The 21,470-nt window shown below is 37.6% G+C and overlaps 1 protein-coding gene across 1 annotated transcript in view; it reads right to left on the minus strand.

Annotated features, from left to right (window-relative positions):
• LOC134539961 (intermembrane lipid transfer protein VPS13A-like) overlaps positions 1-21,470 on the minus strand; it is a 392,760-nt gene that overhangs the window by 257,169 nt on the left and 114,121 nt on the right. Inside the window, exons 17-19 of the mRNA XM_063382355.1 lie at positions 15,772-15,904; positions 6,175-6,405; positions 5,516-5,679 (exon numbers count right to left, since the gene is read on the minus strand). Of these exons, the coding sequence (XP_063238425.1) occupies positions 5,516-5,679; positions 6,175-6,405; positions 15,772-15,904 (528 nt within the window). The remainder of the gene's footprint in view (positions 1-5,515; positions 5,680-6,174; positions 6,406-15,771; positions 15,905-21,470) is intronic.

Below are 21,470 nucleotides of genomic sequence, written 5' to 3' on the forward strand. Positions count from 1 at the left end.
TTAAATTATGTTATGGAATACAATGTATATATAAAATTACCCAAAAAATAAATTATGTCAATTACGGCTATAAATTTTACAGGATTTTTAAATGCTGTAAAGAGGATTTAGGAACTTAATTTGGTGGCAGGCCTGGCATAAAGTGTCACAGTATGAAATTAATGGGAAAACATGTTTCCCACTGCTTTGTAAACTTGCAAAGGCAATGCTTATTCTTCCACACAGCAATGCAGGGGTGGAAAGGATATTTAGTAAGCTCAACCTTATCAAGACAGCGCACAGGTCATGTCTTGAATCGCCAATGCTAAATGCTTTGTTGCATATCTCTTCTAGGAAGAATATGGCAGAATTCCAGCCAACAGAAGAAATGAGGAATAGGGCAAAACATCTGAAAAAGTGATATTTAAATACTGACAGTGGTGAAGTGTAGGCTACGTCTGTGTGTGTAAATACTTGTATAAAGTGTTAAAAATTGAATTGTTTTGATTGAAGTACAGTTACGTACATTATGATCAAGTAATTTTCATAAAAATTGCATATTTTTTTTGTATTTTTTAATGCACAGGATTTTACAGGATATATTATATTCAAAACAAGGATATTACAGAATATTTCACATTTCAATCAAGGATATTGTTTTCAAAGTGGTGGCACCCCTGGCCTAGAGGATAGAATGAACTTTCACTATCGCCAGAAGTAATCTTAACAAAATATGAGTGATATCCCAAACATATATTGTTTTAATGCGGTTCACCATCAATTGCATGATGTGTGTCATTAAAACCTCTAAGCTTCGTTGGGTGACCAAAAATGAATGTAATTGTTCTGCGTGTAAATAGTCACTCTGAAAATCTTTTTGTACTGTGTATTGTTATGGTTATGTGAAGAATCGCCAGTTTCGTAAAGAATAAACGAAATACCAGAAATGAAAAATGTAAGGTTTTTTGTCGTTGTCTTATAGATTAAAATGGCGTGAATTTTTTTCCTCTATTTCTTTCCATGCAAGGATTTTAATCGTTTAGGGGAAATAAGTTTTGGAATAAAATATTACCCTAAGCAATTTTTTCGTATTGTATCTAAATATAAAAAACTTCATATCAACCACTGCTTGCACATGAATTATTTATTTAGTAAGTCTCCAGCATTGAGTGTACAGGTTTTGAAATAAATATTTATGAATATACAAATTCATTTCACATTACCCCACAACAAAACCAGAAATGCACTGGGTCTCGTACACACACATTTTTAAAATCTCTATTGGGCAATTGCAGGGGTCACGTCTAGCCGGTATTAAAAACCACACGAATGTCAAACTAAAAATCTAAAATATTATTTACTCAGGGCAAAAAACCAGCTTTTAAACCCATTATTAGGGCAAGCATTTTACGCAAAAAATTTGGAACGCCGATCAGACAGCTACAAGGTAAACCTGCTCCAGCGGTTTCTTCCTCGTGATTGGCGGCCGTCTGCAAGAGAAGACCGAGCTACTGAGGACAAGTTTGCTTCCGCACTAGATTACTGTGATTTGTATTGCAACAGACATGTACCATATGTACCACATGCACCATATGCATGCCCCTGCTAATTTTTAACAAACAATTAACTACAAAACACAGGCCAGCTGTTCTTAATTATGTCAGGATAGAGGTTTTTTGTACAAGATTCCATTTGGCAACATTCGGCAACCTAAGGTGCACAATGGACATAGAAATATATCGCCCCAACAAAAAGATTTTAACATAACTGAAGTGTTCATTTAGCGAGAAAAAGTCATACCAACAAGAATTATAAGACACATAAAACAAATCCTTTCAGGTTGTCAGAGTAACAGTTCGAGTAAATTAATTTTTTGGAGCTTCAGACGTAATACGACAAATTATTTTGTGGAAGAAAGCGTGTATTTAGCTTAATATCTTAGGTCCCCCTTCTGTCCACGACAATATAAAGCAGAAAGATTATCAAGTACAGAACCCCAAACCTATCTGGTAATTGGTAATGTAATTGCTACTGCTTAATTCTACTTTATGATAAATCAATTGCATTGAAAATTGCAATACTAGTTAGCAAAGAACACCGTGAAAATTGTTGGTTAAACCCAAGAACAGCACAACACAAAAACTAATATGCTACGAACTAACTTTTTGCTCTCTGAAATGTTCGTGAGCAATCAATATACATAATATCCAGCCCATAAGCCGTAAAGAATAAACCACGCTCTTTTGAGCTTACTTCCAAGATAAAGGAAACGAGAAAATTCCTTTCAGCTTGACCATGCAAGTATAAGTCTATGAGCAGAATTTAATTCTATAAACTTGATCTACTAATGTTTTTAAACACATTTTGGTAAAATATTTATTTTAATTGCTTCCACTTATACTACTTTAAGAAAATATTTTACTCTAGCCCTTTATGAAAAAGATAATATTTGGTAAATACAGGTTGGCAAACTAGCATTTAACTTGAAACCTAGATAACATTATATCTTTCTTTTGTTATACATCACATCAAACTAATATTACAACATAATTAAGTTTTTGCTCTATTTATGTTTTATGAAGGATTTATTAACAGACTAAAGTATATATCAATTTAAAAAACATCATATCTTTTCCATTTGATATTGATAAATATGGGAAAAAAATATATTTTTAACATTTACAGTTTCGTGTCCACCTGTTATGTAATATCTCTACTGTATCAACTATTTAAATTATTTAGTATCTTATAAAGCTTAGAATATAAGCATTTTGTGAGTAATTTAAATTAATTTTTATAATGGTAAATATTTGTTGTTTACGACTATCTCTATACATCCGCGGAGAGTATATATTATAAATTTAAATAAAGCAATGAACTAACTTTGATTAAATTCAAATTCAGCGAACCTAAAAACTGAAAATTTCAGTTACATTACTTTATTATACTAATTGTCTCAAAGAAGTAAAGCTTAATCTATGTCCATAATGTTTTTCTTTCTTTCTTAGGTATAACACATAATCATGTTTTCTGATACTCATAATAAAATCCAGCAAGGGTGAATCTATATGAAGTAACCAAAATGATCAGCTTCCATTATGTTTTAATTGTTTCTAGACACATTATTTCTACCCCAAGTATAGAACGCTACATTTTAAAATACTCATAGGTTACTTATGCATATTAATTAACATCACTCGAGTAGCAAATTCTTAAAATACTGGTCGAGGTTTTTGCATGTGGTAGTTGTGACAACAGAGTTATAAGCATTTGCTAGATAAAATGTTTAGCTAAGATTATCAATGTTTTCTTTAGAAATCATCTACTAAACTACTGTATTTCCTTTCTGTAGTGAATGCTGGTTGAGCACGTGGTGGTTGGTTTATTTTGGATGGAATTGTTTGAAAATTAATACATACGCTAGCCCCTTAGCAAATTTTTAATAGCCAGTTAAAATCTATGCATGCTTTTAGAATAACAATGTCACTTAAAGTAGCTGACATAGTAAACAAAAATTTTGACGTTGGTTCGCTGAAACCCTATAATTCACTGTGCGTCACAGCCACAGATGCGTGGTTAGTTTCTTGTCTTTCTCACTGTGCCACTACTAATTATTACTAATAAAAATCTACATGTTTTAATGTGAATATTTAAAACTTAGTCATCATTATTGCTCCTAACGATTTTAAAAACATTTATGTAAACCAATTTATTATCATCATATACAAACTTTCATGTTCTTATAACAAAATTATTTTTGGCAAATTATGTAATTAAAATATTTGCATCTATTACAGAAAATAGTTTTAAAAAGAATTTTTGATTGGTTGTATAATAGAACAACCGCAGTTTTTAAATACGGCGGGAAGAACCAAGTACCATGTGTAAATTTATAATTTTAAGTTAGGTGTTCTTTGTGTTGGAAATATGACTTAATTCTTTAAAATTTTGAAAGGTTTGCATTTGTTTGAAGTTTTTATGTTAACGTCACTTAAAACTTTGTCTTCGGTGTTTGAACCAGACAAGTACATTACGCTATATCCCGAGGAAACAACACCAATAAGTGTTTACGACATGTTATCGTTCATTAGCACCAAGCAGTAGCAAATTTTTCCTAGGCCCTTTATAATCATGGAGGTGTCGTCGTCGTCACAAATATTTCTGTGAGAAACTCTGCTAATTGATAAACTTACTTTATCTCCCATGTTTTTGTTGCAACCCTTCATTTCAACATACAAAAGAAAATATTTGTTTCCTATCATCTATACATTTACCATATAACCAAGTTTAGCCTAATTAATTACTTTCCAAACACATTTGGAAGTAATACTTCAATAATGCATGCCCGACACATACACAAACATTCATAAGTACATGCATACACATAAACCAACATATATACCCCTATGTGTATAAAATTCCACTCTTCAACATATTTGAATGAAGGCCTTGCATCTAAAACCGGCACTTGTTTGTATTAAACTCGCCATCCACGTATTGGCATTTGTTCACCACGCGAACGCGACAGTCAGGTAGGCGAAGCCAGCCCAGGGTGGAGGGCAGCTGAGGTCCGGCAACCCTGTGGCTGGCAGCCAGGCTGTTTACCTGCTAGCTCGGGGGGCGGGGTAGGGTGGTGGGGTTGGAAAGCTAATGCTCAGCCAGACTTCACGGCACCAAGTGAGTAGCGGGATTCATCTGATATATTTTGGAATTTCAGGCGCCAAGAAAACATGCATTCACCTCTTGATTTGGATCTGTATTACTATTAAGAATATGACACTTTTTATAGTTTTTTATAAAAGTATATGGTTGTATGTATTTAAAGTTTATATAGATTTTTACTGTAAGTGAATTTTTGCAGTTTTTATATTAAAGTGAAATTAGCTGATTTTATGATCGTGCACTAATACTACTGGTCAATTTTTAAAATTTTTAAATTATGTCATTAAATAGTTCATGTATATGACTTGCAATATATCAAAACTTAGCAAATTTCATCAAGTATTTTTTCAGATCCGTATTGCAAGAAACGCTACAAAACTAAACTTTGAGCTCGTGTAGCTCACAAACTACCAGTTTTAAAGACAATTCTTCACTTATGGAAATTATTTTATATGTAAACATTATTTAAACACTAAAATCAGGAATAAAATTTTTTGGGTCATACAGCCTTAAGAGTATTTAATATTTAATGGTATTTTATTTATTAATACCATATACACACAAATAATACCAGATAGATTTAGTTCAAAAAGTAAAAGAACAATATTTTTCGTCATGGGAGGAGGGTGGTATGTGTTGAAATGGGCCCCCGCCAATTTTACAAAAAGAGTGATTTAACGAATGCAATCTGTGGAACCATGAGCATATGTAAAATCGGTGTTCTAGAGTATGCCCAAGTTACCGGGCAGCATGCCAATCTTCCCAACTGAATGCCCACCATCATAATTCAGCTTGTTGATTGAACGGGAAAGAGCATGAAAGAGATGTCCCCCAGAATGAAGATACAATCTGTGAGACCAAAACAGTGACACACCTGTTGATTGTGGTAAAGCACTTGTTGAGGAGATACTGCAGGTACTTGTTGAGTGTGCAGAACGCCTCGCGGTGAAACACCACGCTCACGCTTGTAAAGTCCACCACCAGGGATTGTTCCACACTGTGGAAGTGCGACTTGAAGTCCGGACAATCAGACCGAACCTGGAATAGCACAATTAGTCCATGCTCCCTGCGTCTCAACAATCTCATTGTGTTTGATCTTTTTTTGTTATGTCAGAATTGTTTCTCATTTTATTATATAGGCTACAAAAGCACATGCGTCACATACATCATCCCTACAAACTAAGCACTGAACTAGCATGTATTCTTTTCATCACAAAATCACATTTAAGGAGACCATTACATTTTAGCAGGGGCATACGCAAAGGGAGGGGGAAATGGGAGAGGGTATGTATCCCTCTCCCCATAAATCAAAAAAAAAATTACATTTATTGAAACCAACAAATGGAAAAACGTTAGAATTTAACAGTGGTCAAATTGGTTCAACCCCCCGGCCCAAATGTTATTCTGCATACGCTCCTGCAGTTTAGGTGTAGTAATAGTAGTAAAAATAATAATTAATACTAAAAACACAACACATGTCATAAATGAGAAATGGAAGGACACGGTTGCTGTTATCTTGACGGCCGTTCCCACCTTGCGGTAGAGCATGGTGGCGACGTCCTGGTCCGGGCCAGTCGACACCAGCTCGAGGTACTCCCCAGAGCAACCCGTGTGCACCTTGTCGACCAGCTGCACGCCCCCCACGCTCGCCTGCACGGCCGGCCCGTACTCCATCAGCGCCGTGTCCCAGCACACCTTGCTGACGCGCAGCATCAGGTACGGCTTGTCCACGCGCTTGTGCGACCGCGACAGCTGCACCAGCACCTGCCAACCACCGCGCACTCACCATTTCACCTCTCTACCACACGTTTTAAAACTACGTGAACCACGCAACTACATGCATTTCTTTTGCATTTGCATTCCACCACACTACACTTTCGTTAAAATCATTACATGTAAACAGATGTTTGTATTTCATTTAGTTTATACTTAATGTCTAATCGACAACGTGCTCATTTACAGACGGTAACATACAAATCAGACCAGGAATATTGGGTAATGAATAAGCCACAGCCTATAGTAAGGAATCATCCCAACATTTGCCTGGGATGTTTTTGGTAAATCATCGATGCGTGTGTCACGTATGCAATTACTGACAAGCGAAGTGAATTCCCTCACTCTCACACTTCACGGCTGTGGTGCCGGTATCCCATCTCTATTAGCGCCTGGGTGCGGACAGATGCATGGTCACCATCCCAATACATGCCCGGCTCAGTGCTGCTGTGTGACCTTGAACCACTGAGACTCACCTGTGGAGGAAGGCAGTACCTCTTCTCCTTTCTTCCCTGCTTGCTCAACATGCACCACCAATCAGCACTACTCTCGCTTCCCATTGCAGCGATTTTGGAGTCACTGCCCTCAAATGAAGAACAGATTGATAGACGTTCACCACTATCACATCCAACAGAAGACTCACAAGGATCGGACAAAATCGCGGCTATAATTGATGGAATGGCTCTACTGCACACTTACAATAAGCCTAACACAGTAAAAACGTGTCACGATCTAGGAATGCACTTAAGCGAGTGGATTGGTAAAAAATTCAATGCCTATAATTCAGTACATATTGTTTTTTGACACGTATAAGGACAATTCATTAAAAAATGAAATGAGATGTATTCGGCAACTGAGCAGTGATCCCATCCGTTACAAAATAGCACCTGGAATGATAGTTAGCAAAACTTCAAAGAAGAATTTGCTTGCTCATAATAAAAACAAATATGAGCTAACAGAGTTCCTATCTAGTCACATATTACAATGGGGAGTGAGCAATAATAAGACATATATAGTTAGTTGGAGGGATCAAGCTGCATCATCAGATGGAACAGATGTTTCAAGCCTTCGGACCACACAGGAAGAAGCAGATACAAAAATCATACTTCACGGAGTATACATATCACAACAAGGATAACAGAACAACGCACTTTATTCGCCAGATACAGATGTTAAGGCGATTTCCTCAAATTACATTACAATTTGGAATTTTCCTTGGCCAGGGAATGAAAAGGTTTGTTGACATAGCCCCTATCCACAAGTCATTGTGATTACTCAAGTCTGCTGCTCTCCCTCGACTTCATGCCTTATCAGGTTCAGATGTCACTGGGTCATTTGCCAATAAAGGGAAGCTTAAGTGGTGGAAAGCATTTAATTCCATTAACAATGACCTACTAGAGGCCCTAGCAAAGCTTGGTACAACACCCACTCTTCCAGATGATGTCAGAAACGCTTTGGAGTCATTTGTTTGTCAATTATATATTCCAAAAACTACAATGACTGAGATTGGAGATGTGCGATGGTGGCTTTTCACAAAAAAACAATGTCGAGATGAAAATCTTCCACCAACAAAAGCTGCTCTAACTCCAGCACTGTTAAGAGCTCATCTTCAGGCACTTGAGTGGAATCAAGATATCAAACAAAACCCAGTCATACCGTCACCACTCAGCTTCGGATGGACGTACGTTGGAGGAACGTTTGAACCAATCGTGTGCACCTTGCCTTGTGTTCCAGACCTTATGGCAGAGCTTTGTAGTTGCACGTGCTCCCTACGTCGCTGTTGTCCACCATGCACCTGTCTCACATATGGACTAAAGTGCACAGAAATGTGTACATGTGAAGGCGATCCAGAACTATGTGGAAACTCTAAGGATACAGAAGACATAGATGAATGCAATGAATCAACTATAGAAAGTTATGACGAGATTTAGAATGTAGATTTTATTTGATAAACCTTGCTTTAGTAAAATGCAGTAGACATATGTTAAATATTTGTGTAAACTTTGAATTCTACTTGTGTTTAAGATAATGTAATTAATTTGAAAAAGTTTGTATTTTTTCTTTAAAAGAAAAAAAAAACACTGTGTCCTTTTTAGAAAACAAAATCACAAATTATTCATTTAAAAGCCGAATTTCTGTGTTAATGGTCAGCCGTACACAAAATACCCTAAGAACATGTATTGTGTATAATTTAATACTGAATACTTTTTGTAAGAAGTCACTTTGTCGTAAATATTGTATTTTACGAGCTAAACATGAAAAACCAATACCATGTACGGCAGAGTGGCTGCCATTTTGTTTTTTGTGTATAAGATTAATCTGCCACTAGTGTCTCCTGTCCACCATCGAAATACTGATTCTCCATGTTATAACAAAGAGATTAATACCACTCCCATGCTTGTATCATCAAAAATCCCACGGGACATAGTTTTTGTACATTTGCAAGCGCACTACAAGCAACAAAGTTGATTTTTACAAAGGAAGGGGGCAAGATTTCGTGCCCCAACACCAGCACACACAGCAAATGCCTAGAAATCATAAAATCGCAAAACATTCCCAGCTACACCTTCAGGGAAAGCAGAACTCCATAACAGGCATTTTACGAGGCCTCCATGCAACAGTAACTGCAGAAGAGGCGCGAGAACTACTTGAAGAGGAGGTATTCGAGATAATCAGCATAATACAAATGAGAAATCTGCAGCAATGGGGAACGGAGAAAGTCAGAGCACCAATGCCGCTCTACAAAGTAGAATTACCAACACAAGAAAAAGAGAAATTCATAAACCTACACAGACTGGGGGGTTTCGCCATCAGCACAGAAAAATACAACAAACCTAAAAGAATACTACAATGTTACAAGTGCCAACAGTATGGACACCACAGCAACTGCTGCAATCAGCAAGAAAATGCATGAAATGTGCAGGAAATCACAGGACAAAAGAATGCACAGCAAACCAAACAGAACACAAATGCGCTAACTGCAAGGCACAGCACACTGCAAACAGCATGGCATGCCCAGTCAGAAGAAATAAAGATGAAAAATTACGAGCCAAATGGGAACAGGTGGAAAAATACCAAACCAAACAAACACCACAAGCAGCTCCGAAACCAACATTAGAAAACTTCCCACAAATTAAACTAAAATGGGCGGACAATCAGGCAAATGAAAATAAACAAACAAACGAAAACACGCAGGAAACATTCCAAACAAAAGAAATTATGCAGCAAACGAAAACCAACGCAGTACAAGACCCACAAGAAGCAATGGAATTCATCAACACAGAAGAATTAAAAAACGTAATAAAAAAAGTATTTCAAATCAAAAAGAAAGCAAGCACATGTAAAAGCAAACAAGAAAAGGAAAGCATAATACTACAAGAATTACTTTCCCTCAGTTTCAACGCAACAGTAGAAGAAAATACACCACAAGAAACAAGTATACAGCAACACAGCAAGGACAAAACAGAAATGGAAACCGAAGAACAAGAACAAGATACACAAACAAATGAGGAAGAACAAGAATACATAGACATAATAACAATTCCTCAAGAACAAGAAACTGACTCAAATTCATCGCAAATAATCCAGAACAAGAAAAAGAAAACAAAGAAACCACAATGGACAATATAACAACAGCAAGAAATACACAAAGGACACAACTTAAAACAATGGTCTGGAATGCAAACGGACTCAAAACAAGCTATACGAACTAGCCACCATTCTGTTTAAAGAAAATATAGACATTGCTCTTATCACAGAAACAAAACTACAAGAAAAAACCTGGTACTACATACCAGACTACAATATATACAGAACAGCCAGGAAGGAAACAGCAGGAGGAGGAACAGCCATCTTCATAAAAAATGGAATAAGACACATGCCAATTGATGGACAAGAGGACAACACAACTGTCATAATACTAAATAAACAAGGAGACATTAGCATCACAGCCTGCTACAGCCCACCGAAAGACAGACAAATGAGTGACAAAATAGAACATATAATAAGACAAGCTCCCTTCTACATAATGGGAGGAGATTTTAACAGCAAATCGCCAAGCTGGGGCAACCAAAGGTATAATAGAAAGGGAAAAGAGCTAGAACATTTAGCAGAAGCCTATAATTTTAGGATATAAGCACCAGAAGAACCCACGTACGATCCACCAAACCACAGAAGTGCACCCGATATACTAGATTTCTTCATCACAAACGCAGAATTAATAACAGAAATCGAAGTTCTACAAGAATTAAGCTCTGACTACCTACCAATAATCGCAAAAATAAACATACCATGCACAATAGACAAACTGGAAAGGAAAATAGGCAAAACAAAATGGGAAAAATTCAAAGACAGGATACAAAACTACCCCCAGGTAAGCGAACAGGTAGAAGACATAGAGACAGAAGTAAAGATCATTACAAACACCATACAAAAACACATGAGGCGGGCAACCGAATGATATCAACAAAAAGAATAAATTATGAAAACAACGAAGAACTAGACCAACTAATAAAAACAAGAAACAGAACCAGAAGACTAAATCAAGCCAACAACAATCCAATCACATGTAAACAGATAACAGAATTAAACAAAGAAATAAAACAAAAAACAATGGAACACAAAAACAAATGCTGGGAAGACTTGATGAAAGAATTCATGAAAGACCGAAACAATATATGGAAACTAAATTGCAAACTGGCGGGACGAAAAATAAAAACACACATACCTGTTGTACATGGAACAACTGGTCTCTGCTATGCGCAGAAGGAAAAAGCAGAGGCCATAGCAGACACACTGGAAACGCAATTTGAACCAAACCACGATTTAGTGGAAGAGGACCAATTAAAGACAGCAAAGAAAATAATAAGGGAAACACAGGAAAACTCCAAAAATTAGGAAGTACCAGAAATAACACTAAAAGGACTTCTAGAAACTATAAAAACACTTCCTAACAGGAAGGCAGCAGGTCCAGACAAAATCCCAAACGTGGAAATTAAACGATTACCACTGCAGGCACTTGAACATCGTTTGGCAATTTATAACAAAATACTAAAAACAGAAAATTTTCCCCCAGTCTGGAAAGAAGCAAAAATAATAACACTACCAAAACCAAACAAGGATCCGAAATTTCCACAGAACCGAAGACCAATCAGCTTACTAAACACCATGGCAAAAACACTATAAAAAATACTGGCAAAAAGAATAAGGAAGATAGCAACAGAAAATAAATTGTTACCAAACCAGCAATTTGGGTTCAGGCAAAACACTCCACCATACAAGCAATAACAAAGGTCTCCAAATTTATACTGAAAGGCTTAAAGAGGAATAAATCAACCATTGCAATGTTTCTTGACATAGAAAAGGCCTTCGATAAAGTGCATCACACTTTTTTAATACAAAAACTTATACAAGCAGCCATCCCAGAGGCATACTGGAAACTGATAAAAGATTATCAAACAAACAGAAAATTTCAAGTGAACTAAGATGAAAGCAAATCAACCATAAGAAAAATAAAGGCTGGGGTACCACAAGGGGGAGCCCTCTCACCTCTTCTGTATGCGCTCTACACCAGAGACATTCCGAAAGGTGAAGCCACAAGCATGACCATCTATGCAGATGATACCGTCATTTACGCCAAAGACAGGAACAGAAGATTTGCAAAGACGTTGGTACAACGCCACATACAAAGCTCGAAAAATACTGGCAACAGTGGGCCATAAAAATAAACCCCACAAAAAGTGTGATTCTGGAATGCACGAAGAAAAGAAAACCTGACAAACATAAAATCACCTTATACAACAAAACAGTACCACAATCAAAGAAATAAAATACTTAGGAGTCTACATAGACTCAAAACTAACATGGAAAAAACACCTGAAAAAAAAAGCTCAAGCAGCGACAGGGAAAATGCTTAACTTATACTCCTTGTTAAAATCAAACCACATAAAATGAAAACGAAACTACTTTTGTACTAATCTGTAATAAGAACAGCCATGCTGTATGGCAATGAAATTTGGGGAAAGGCAGCAAAAACGCACATACAACAGCTACAGGTAGCCCAAAATAAATGCCTCAGAATCATTTTACAAAGCGAAAGAAGAACCACCAACGAAGATTTACACAACAGAACAGATATACAAACAATAACGCAAAAAGTTGAAGAAATCAGTGAAAAATTGTACCAAAACATCAAAGGACACAAGAACCCTGCTGTACGCAAATTAGGGGTGTACAACAAAAAAGACAAGAAAAGACTAATAAAAATAAATAGCACACAACACAAAACAAGGACGGCCTAGTGGGGAGAACTTAAGTAGGGGACTGCCTGACAGGGCCAATGCCGGTGGTGAGTATCACCCTCGAGCGCCACGCTAGCATGATGGGCCTGTCAGGAAGTCTGAAATCGAGGGACAACCACTGGGCCAACAGGGTCAATAAATACTACATAAGATAAGAAATAGTTTCAACTTTCAAGCCATAATTAGTAGGGCTTAACTATTATCAAGTATAATCAAAAAAGTAACGATAAAAATTGTGTAGAGCAGCAATCCCAATTACTTATGTTATAAATAATTTAAGGAAACAATAGGAAATAAAACCAAGTGTAAATAAAATGTAATCAAATGTAATCAATTTATATGTTAAATGATGCTGCAAGTAGAATCAAGCAGGGAAGCCCCATCTAGGCGAAACATTACCTACGTGGGGGTAGGCATAGTAAATAAATGTGTATACTTATTCTTAAACTTAGAAACAGGGACGACCGACTTACCAAAGTGGTAAAAGGCACATAGAGGAAAAAAAAAAATTTAATTAAGTTTATATACCGTATAAACCCACGTACCACCCGCACCTTTTTTAAAAAAATCAGGTTCGAAAAAGTAGGGTGCGGGTGTTACGTGGGTCTTGGGCCATTTTTGCACGGTGACGAAATAACGCCGGGGCTACTGGAGGTTGCTGCGATAGACAAGAGGGGTAGGGGAAAAGGATGGGAAGGAATCGGCAGACAGTCAAGGTCACATTCCTCACAGCGTTGTCACACTGCAGCTTCGCTGGTTACAAACGCGCGCTCCCACGCACTGTCCTATCCTCATTTGTAAAGTACCCAGTGGTTTTACACGTGTGTTGGCTGCAAGTATTGTAATGAATCATAAAAAGTTGCGTTCTTTCACAGTTGTGGAAAAATTAAAAATACGTAATCAGTGAAACGGAAGAAATCGGTAACCGTGCTGCTGGGCGAATAAATGATGTTGACGAATCATGTGTGAGGGATTGGAGGAAAAGTAAAGACAAACTGCTTTCGGCCAGTGGCGATAGACGTGCGTTCCGTGGTGCGATAGCAAAGTTTCCGGAGATAGAGGAAAAACTCTACGACTACATACAGGACAGACGGCAATTCAGGTACGCTGTAAGCACGGAAATGTGTTCGCTAAAGGCGCTGCAAATTGCTCGTGAACTTGGCGTGGGTGAAGGCTTTAAATCAAGTAGGAACTGGATGCGCAGGTTAATGGTAAGAAAGGGTTTGTCCATGAGGCGGCGTACTACGATCTGCCAGCGTTTACCGACAAGCTACAATGAGAAATTAATAGCATTTCAGAGGCATGTGTTAAAGCTGCGGAAGCTGTAGAATATGCCACATTTAGGCACAAGGTTTTTTATTATGCATGTAATAAAAATAGTTTTTATTATGCGTGGCTAGGACTTGCGTGCTTTATCGTTTATTTGTTTTAACGAGGTCATTGCCCAGCGCACGATAATGGACACGGAAGATTGTAACTGTAAACAGCTGGGCTGGGCAAGGTCACGCGCACACACGGTGTGTTGTTCTTGATCGCGCGCGGCGATGCCACGTTCTACTCGCGCAATGTTGCCACATTGCAGTTGCCTGCCTTCTGTACACTTTTAACACAAATGCCGAGGCTGTAATAAGTAGCATAGTACTTTTTTGGTAATTCTTTACGATTTGTTACTGTTTGAAAGGAAAAGAAATCACGACTAAATTATTTTTTTTACATGCAGATTTCCAATAAAAACATCTTTTCCCACCAAGGCATTCTAAAAATAAGGGTGCAGGTCTTACCCGGGGGCGGGTGGTACGTGGGTTTATACGGTATATAGGGACAAATAGGTGAGAGTGGACTGCCACACTGACTGACCACCATCCATATGGAGGGGGTTGGTGGGGCAGACAAACTAATAATAATAATAAGCAGGGAAAAAGCCACAAAAAAGAATAGGAACTAAAATTTATCCCCTAGGCAGGAGGTAAAGGTCCAGTGGACCAGGTACTCCAAAGCAAACTGCAAAGGATCACAGGAAGGCACTCAACAGAGTGCTCTTTCAGGGGCTCAAGCGAACAAGTAAAAAAAAAAAGATTAACAGTTGTTGCCTAACCGCCAACTCGACAGCTGTCAGTGTGTATCAAGGGCAGATTCTGTAATTTGTTTTGGGTACAATAAACAGCTTGCATCGTAAATTGTCATTTACTGATTGGAACAAAGGTTCCAGTTGCATGCACTGGTGGGGAACCTGCAACATTAATATTCCTAAAAGATACTCGGTCAGGCCACCCGCGCCTCTCGCACCACCCGCGCCTTGGCTGTGCTTCTCGCGAATCGGCCGTGCCTTCCGCAAATCGGCCGCCTTGAGGTGAGCTATCCATTGAGACCCTGTGAGCATCTCAACCCTTGTCTCCCCCTTCCCGAAGAAGAGAGTTCCAAAGTAAATGGACCAACATCAGGAAAGGCAACACGTCTCACCATGAAAAACTAAAATCAGGATGGCCAGTTCAGGATTCAAACCCAGGTCCTCTGGATTACAAGCACAGTGACCTACCGATGTACTACCTTGATCCAGGTATAGTTAAGTGTGATAACAATAGCACAAACACGAGAATTGAGGACATGGAAAAAGCAAGCATCTAATACAACAAACACATCAAAAATGTTTCCCATATGTTTGTTGTGTGAGTGATTTTTTCATGCCCTGTCACTGAGACAGGATCAGGAATGAGATGGTGCAAACAAGAGCAGGAGTAAAGGAATTAATGAGATCATGGAAAAAGTAAGAATGAAGATCAATGAGGTGGGAAGAGCAGATAGTTAAAGGAGTGCAGGTGAGAGGAGAAGGAAGTGGAGGAGAAAGAATGGTGGAATGACAGAGGAAGAAGGAGTCATGTTACTTTGATGACCCGGCTGGCTAGAAGCAGTAGATGATATACAATGATAATGATGATGATGTCACTTTCAATGTCTTGACATTTGTTATCATGCATACATTTTATATATCCAAAGCAAATGCCTATTTCTTCTTATGGTTGTACACAGGATATTTGTGCTCTGTTGTAGAGCGTATTACCTCTCCGAGAATGAACCGGAACAGCATGGTGATGACGTTCCTCGGAGACACGTTGTCATCAAAGCCAGGCAGGTCGACGGTGCGCGCCCACAACTCCGTCTCTTCATCGCTGTGCTCCGAGGAGATGCAGCTCCTGACGCAACAAGCACCATCGTGTACTTTACGACCAGACGAGCAAGCACTCTTCCGCTCGGGTGGGCTAGGTGGGAGGGCGTGATAAGCATGGGTTTCAGGACAGCGTTACGAGCTGCTAACCCGGTGTGTCCGTATAGTGGGATATGTAACATTTTATGCAATATTCATTGCACAAGTGTATATGTATATATGTATATGTATATATATATATATATATATATATATGTATGTATATATGTGTCAAAGAGTTTTTTTCTTGGGCATGATTAAAATAAGGAATATATCACATTTTTTGGTTTTTTTGTTTGTGTTCATTAAAAAAACTTTCCTCTTTCTGATATTAAGATATAAAAAAATGATATGTATACCTATGCGCAAAAACAGCTAATTACATACACCTGTCGGATAAAAAAAACACTCAAACACTATTGAGTATATTCTTTAAGATGCAGAGTTGTTTAGAGATCAACTCAGCGACACTAGGCAAATCATAGTACAGTAAATTCCCTTCAGAAAGAGATATATATATATACATATATATATATATATATATATATATATTCATATTCATTCATACATTCCTACCCATTTACATGTTGAGCAGAACATTTCAGAGTTCATTTTGTTTCTTTTTAAGAATACTGGCAACATTGCAGAGTGTTTCATGAGGAACCTTTCAAGCCCAATCACTACAAGAACTTGCATCCTTCGTGATATAAGACCAATAAAAATACTTTTTTTTCCTGGTGACAAATATATACTTTTCAATAATTTATCTCTATTATATCTTTTCTCAATTCCCTGGTTTGTTCAATTAAATGTTGCCTCTTTCTGTGCAGTGCTTCCAACTTAAAGTTTTAGTTAGTTTCTGTCTTAATTTGTAAATAAAACCAAAGCTTTTGTATTCCTGCAACTATAAAAAATGCAAACATTTTTGGAGATTTACATGTCCACTGGCATTTAAAGAAATTTGAACTACCCTCTTTTATCGCATAATCGTCGCTTGCACATAATCATCGCACCCATATTTTAGGGCATCAAAATTTGTATAAAAAACTTCTCGCGTAAACGTCGCATGATGTTTTTGATCCCGTTATTAGATTCCAAGCGCTTTTTGTAGGTATATTTTTTGTATAAAACTATGTATTCGGAAATTAACTATTTTACTTATTTAATTAACGGAAATACAAAGTTGTCTGATGAGTAAATTTTCATTTAAAGACATTTTTAAACGTTATAACCTTTATCTGTTCGTCTGTGTCGCCACGGTGTACCACTTATAAAAATGTAGCCAGCGCTAGTTGGCATCACTCATGTTTGGTTATGTTCCTTCCCGTATAGAGCGCACACACATAGTCGAATATCGATATCTCGCCGATTGGATGCAACACGCACACTCTGTCGAGTGCCGAGTTAAGTACATTTGATAGCCTGCACTCTTTCATGGTAAGTGTGTACTACGACGATAGTTATGCGTTAGTTCAGTCTCTCATTCGCATTCACATTTTGTTTTTTTTATTATTAAAAGTTGAAAAAAGGTTTTTGTTGCATGACATTAATTTAAATTGTTGGGCGTGCTCTTGTATACTCCACTTTTAAATAAACGTACTTTCCATGAATGGGTTTTATGTTTATGAATAACTTTACCTAACAACATTTTTTTTCTCACATAAACGTCACACTCCTACTTTTCAAACTTAATTTTAGTATAAAATGTACAACAATTATGCAATAAAACACGGTACATAATCAGTGACTGGTAGGAGACTATATTGAACTGATTGTACTGTGTGAAAGATAAACAAAGATGCTAGCGTTAGTTTATTCAATAAAAGTCAGTACATAACATATTAACTTCAAAATTTAACTATGTTTACAGAAAGCTCTATAAATAATGCATATGATGTGCGAAAGTTGAAATAGTGCATGAGTGTCTGATTAATAAAATCATGAGCCTGTTATATCAATTTAAAATTAGATTATCAATATCTATTAAACTAAGGTCTTGATATGTGTTACACAGTTTTGTAGGAAAAATAAACAGTAGAACAGAAGAGCAAAAAACATGAGCATGAGGTTGGTAGAACACACTTGTGCATATATTATTAAGTGTTTTATAGTTGATTATGTCATAAACAGATACCTACTGACTGTAAAGTATACTCAACGGGAAAGTTTTTATTATCCTGTAGTGATTATAAGTATGAGGTAAAATTGTTAGTTTTTAACAGTATTTCAAAGCGTCAAGGGAAAAGGAAAGGTTTGTACTTTGTACGTAGGCTGTTTATGGCAGGTATTATTTCACCAGGTGTGACACATGGTGGGTGACCACCCTTCACACCTCCAAGGTACCAACCCAGCAGTGTCACAACCAGGGCCCTGTTGCATGAAATATAGGGTAGGTGGGGGCAAATATTTCCAGTTTCGAAGTTTGACTTTCCCCTGGGCCCCCAAATCGTCCTATCGTTCCAAAAAGTGGTTGGTATTGTAATCGGATATCTCCTGCACCTTCAGTATATAAATGAATTGTTTTCCAAAAGATTTAGGCACCGAATTTTTCTTTTTTCTAAAACATGTGTTTGGAAACCTTTGCCCCACTGAGTGGGGCAAAGGTTACAACTGTCAACCTTTGCCCCACTCATCGGTTTATAGCTAGATAGGCATAAAAAATCACTAATAAAACATAGGCCTACACGTTTGGGTTTATTCTGCCTTTTTAGACTCGTAAGAATCATTTATTACCTATTATAATATAGAAAATTACAAAACAACAAAAGTAAGAAACAAGAAAATTACAAAAGAATGTTATAAAATATTATTACAAAGAGAAATGGGTAAAAACAAAGGAGTACCTACTTATTGTAGGAAAAACAAATTAAGTAGGAAAGTAGACTCATTCAAAGCCTACTTAGATCCCAGTTTAAGTTTATCAATAAATTGTTAAGTCATTGAAATCACTGGAAACAGTTACTGTATTTATGAATCGTTCAGAAGTGCACTTGATTGGCTTGGAGAGTGTCATGTAAATATCTTGAGGTTTAAGAAATGCTTCCTCTTTTGTTTCTGAAAATCGCTGAGTCTGAGGAATTCTTCTGTAAAATAGAGCATAATATCCATCGTCAAAAACGTGGAAAATCTTTGAAACATATAACCTCACCGAGTCTTTGGTTTTGCCTTAAACTTTCACCACAGCAAAATCATTCAGCTGCAACTTCCTGGTGCTCTGGCTGTTTTCACTTGGTTCATCATCTTCTTCATTTTCTGTTTCAGAGAAGAGTCCATCCATATCCGAGCTTGAATTGTGAACAGAATAGGAATCACTGTCAGAGGAGGTGTATGATGGTGGTGATGGCTTCCTAGTTCGCTGAAGCTTATGCTTGGGTGATGGAAACAATGCCTTTCTTGGTTTCTTATTCTTCTTTAACAATTTACTACCGTCAGTTGGGGTAACATTGGCCCTTTGAGGGTAACTTTGGCCCAAGACAAAAAAAAATGTTAAATCATGTTACAACTCTTCCAAATATTTATTAGATTTGATGATACATATGTACATATGTATCATCAAATCTAATAAATATTTGGAAGAGTTGTAACATGATTTAACTTTTTTTTTTGTCTTGGGCCAAAGTTACCCTCAAAGGGCCAATGTTACCCCAACTGACGGTACTCTTTTCTCTCTTCGCCTTCTCTTGTTCTTTTTCCTCTAGATATTTTTTGTTAGGCGTTGAGGTAAGTAAAACTGATTTCAGGCCTCTCCCTGTTCTCTTCCTCTTTATTTTGATCTTTGGAAGTGGAATGATGTCTTCAGGTGATGCAACTGCTGGTACCCAATCGCCTGAAAATGATGGTCTCTCAGGATAATGTACTGAATGTGCTACTTCTTGAGCTATGTGAGCCGAGTTCCCAGTAGATGAAGCCTCTCCGATGAGTTGACCAGGACTTATGTCATCCATCATGGAAATGGGTTCATCTGGTAATTGTGACTCCAGTGGAAGGTCGTCCCCTCGAGGTGGATGGTCATTGCGGTCATGGTTGAAATATATGAACCTCTGTTCCTCATCGTCTTGTGGTTCTGTAACTTCAGGTTCTTGGTCTGTTACTTCGGAGGGCAGAAAGTCTACATATGTAAATTTATTTTTATCGAAAGGATAGATTCCAGTGCTGTGAAAACCTTGAACTGCTGTTTCAACAGTTGCTGCTCTTTCAAAGGCAATTTTAACAAGTTGTGAGACTTCAAATTCACTTATTGTTTGCCCAGGGTTTGCGTTTGTCCAGCTATCTGCAGCCGCATCATAAAAGGCTTTGAATGGCTTGAAGAAACACCTGTCCAAGGGCTGCGTTTTGTGACTGCTATGCGGCGGTAGGGTAAGCAAATGAATGTAATTGGCCTTAGCAAACTCAACAGCTATCAAACTGATGTGTGAAATGTGGTTATCCAGTATAAGAAGTATTGGGTTCTCAGGAGTAGGATTTGTGTACTTCTTAAAGTGATCCAGCCATTTCACAAAAGTTGCTGAGTTCATGTAGCCTTTATCCGTCAATGCCATGTCACAACCTATCGGTCCTCCTTTGATAAGCAGCCTATGTTCTCGTTTTCATCCATATATAAAAAATGGAGGTACAAATTGTCCGACCTACTCATTGCACAGACCACTGTTATCGTTTTACCCTGTTCAGCGGATATAGACTTCGCCACTTCCTTCTTACCAGTGGGAGCTATGTGCTTTGGTATTTTATTTGGCACTGTCTGAACTCAGGATTCATCTATGTTGTAAATACGTTCTGGCCCAAAGTTATATTTTTTAAAGGTATCTTCCAAGTTGTCGAAATACAGTTTGAGTTGATCACGGTTGAATCCCATGGTACGTGCCACACTTGTCTTACGTGCGGTTCTCAACGATAGCTTGTTTCTCTTCATAAACGCTCGGGTAAAATCCCTTTCGGCCATTTTTGATTCGTCAGAAAATGGACAGGAGATGCTATTTTTCTTAGCATAAGCATACAGAAGATATCTCAAAGACTTGAGACTCAAACCGAAAAACCGTTTGTCCAATTCCACACAGTGACGAACTAAATCATCTTCTTGTGCCAATGTAAAAATCTTCCTGAAACGTCCAAGCTTTGACCCCCCTTTTCCAATTTGCATCCTTTTCATTAATGCGGTGTGTGAGAATCCAATCGCTTTGGCTGCCTGACGCAAAGAAACTCCTTCCTTCATCAATGAACATGCTTTGTCATAGAGAGCTTGAGTGAGGGGTTTTTGGTCAGTTTTTCTTTTGTAATTCCTGAAATAATTACCCTAACTATTATATATGTCATTCAAATCAAGTTACATTGACTATAATCTATACCTAAGAGAGAACAGGAGTACAAATTATGAACCCTAACTAAAAACAGGACATAAAACTAAATAAAAATAATGATAGGGGCAAAGGATGCCAATGGGAACCTTTGCCCCATTGTGTGTGGAAACTTTTACCCCATTTTAGGTTACTTCGGTTAAGTTGTAATTCCCACCATTGTACACAAGTAATGCAAAATCTTGTGAAAGGATTTGAAAGGTT

The sequence above is a fragment of the Bacillus rossius genome, chromosome 1 (genome assembly GCF_032445375.1).
Source record: "Bacillus rossius redtenbacheri isolate Brsri chromosome 1, Brsri_v3, whole genome shotgun sequence".
NCBI classification, from domain to species: Eukaryota; Metazoa; Arthropoda; class Insecta; order Phasmatodea; family Bacillidae; genus Bacillus; species Bacillus rossius.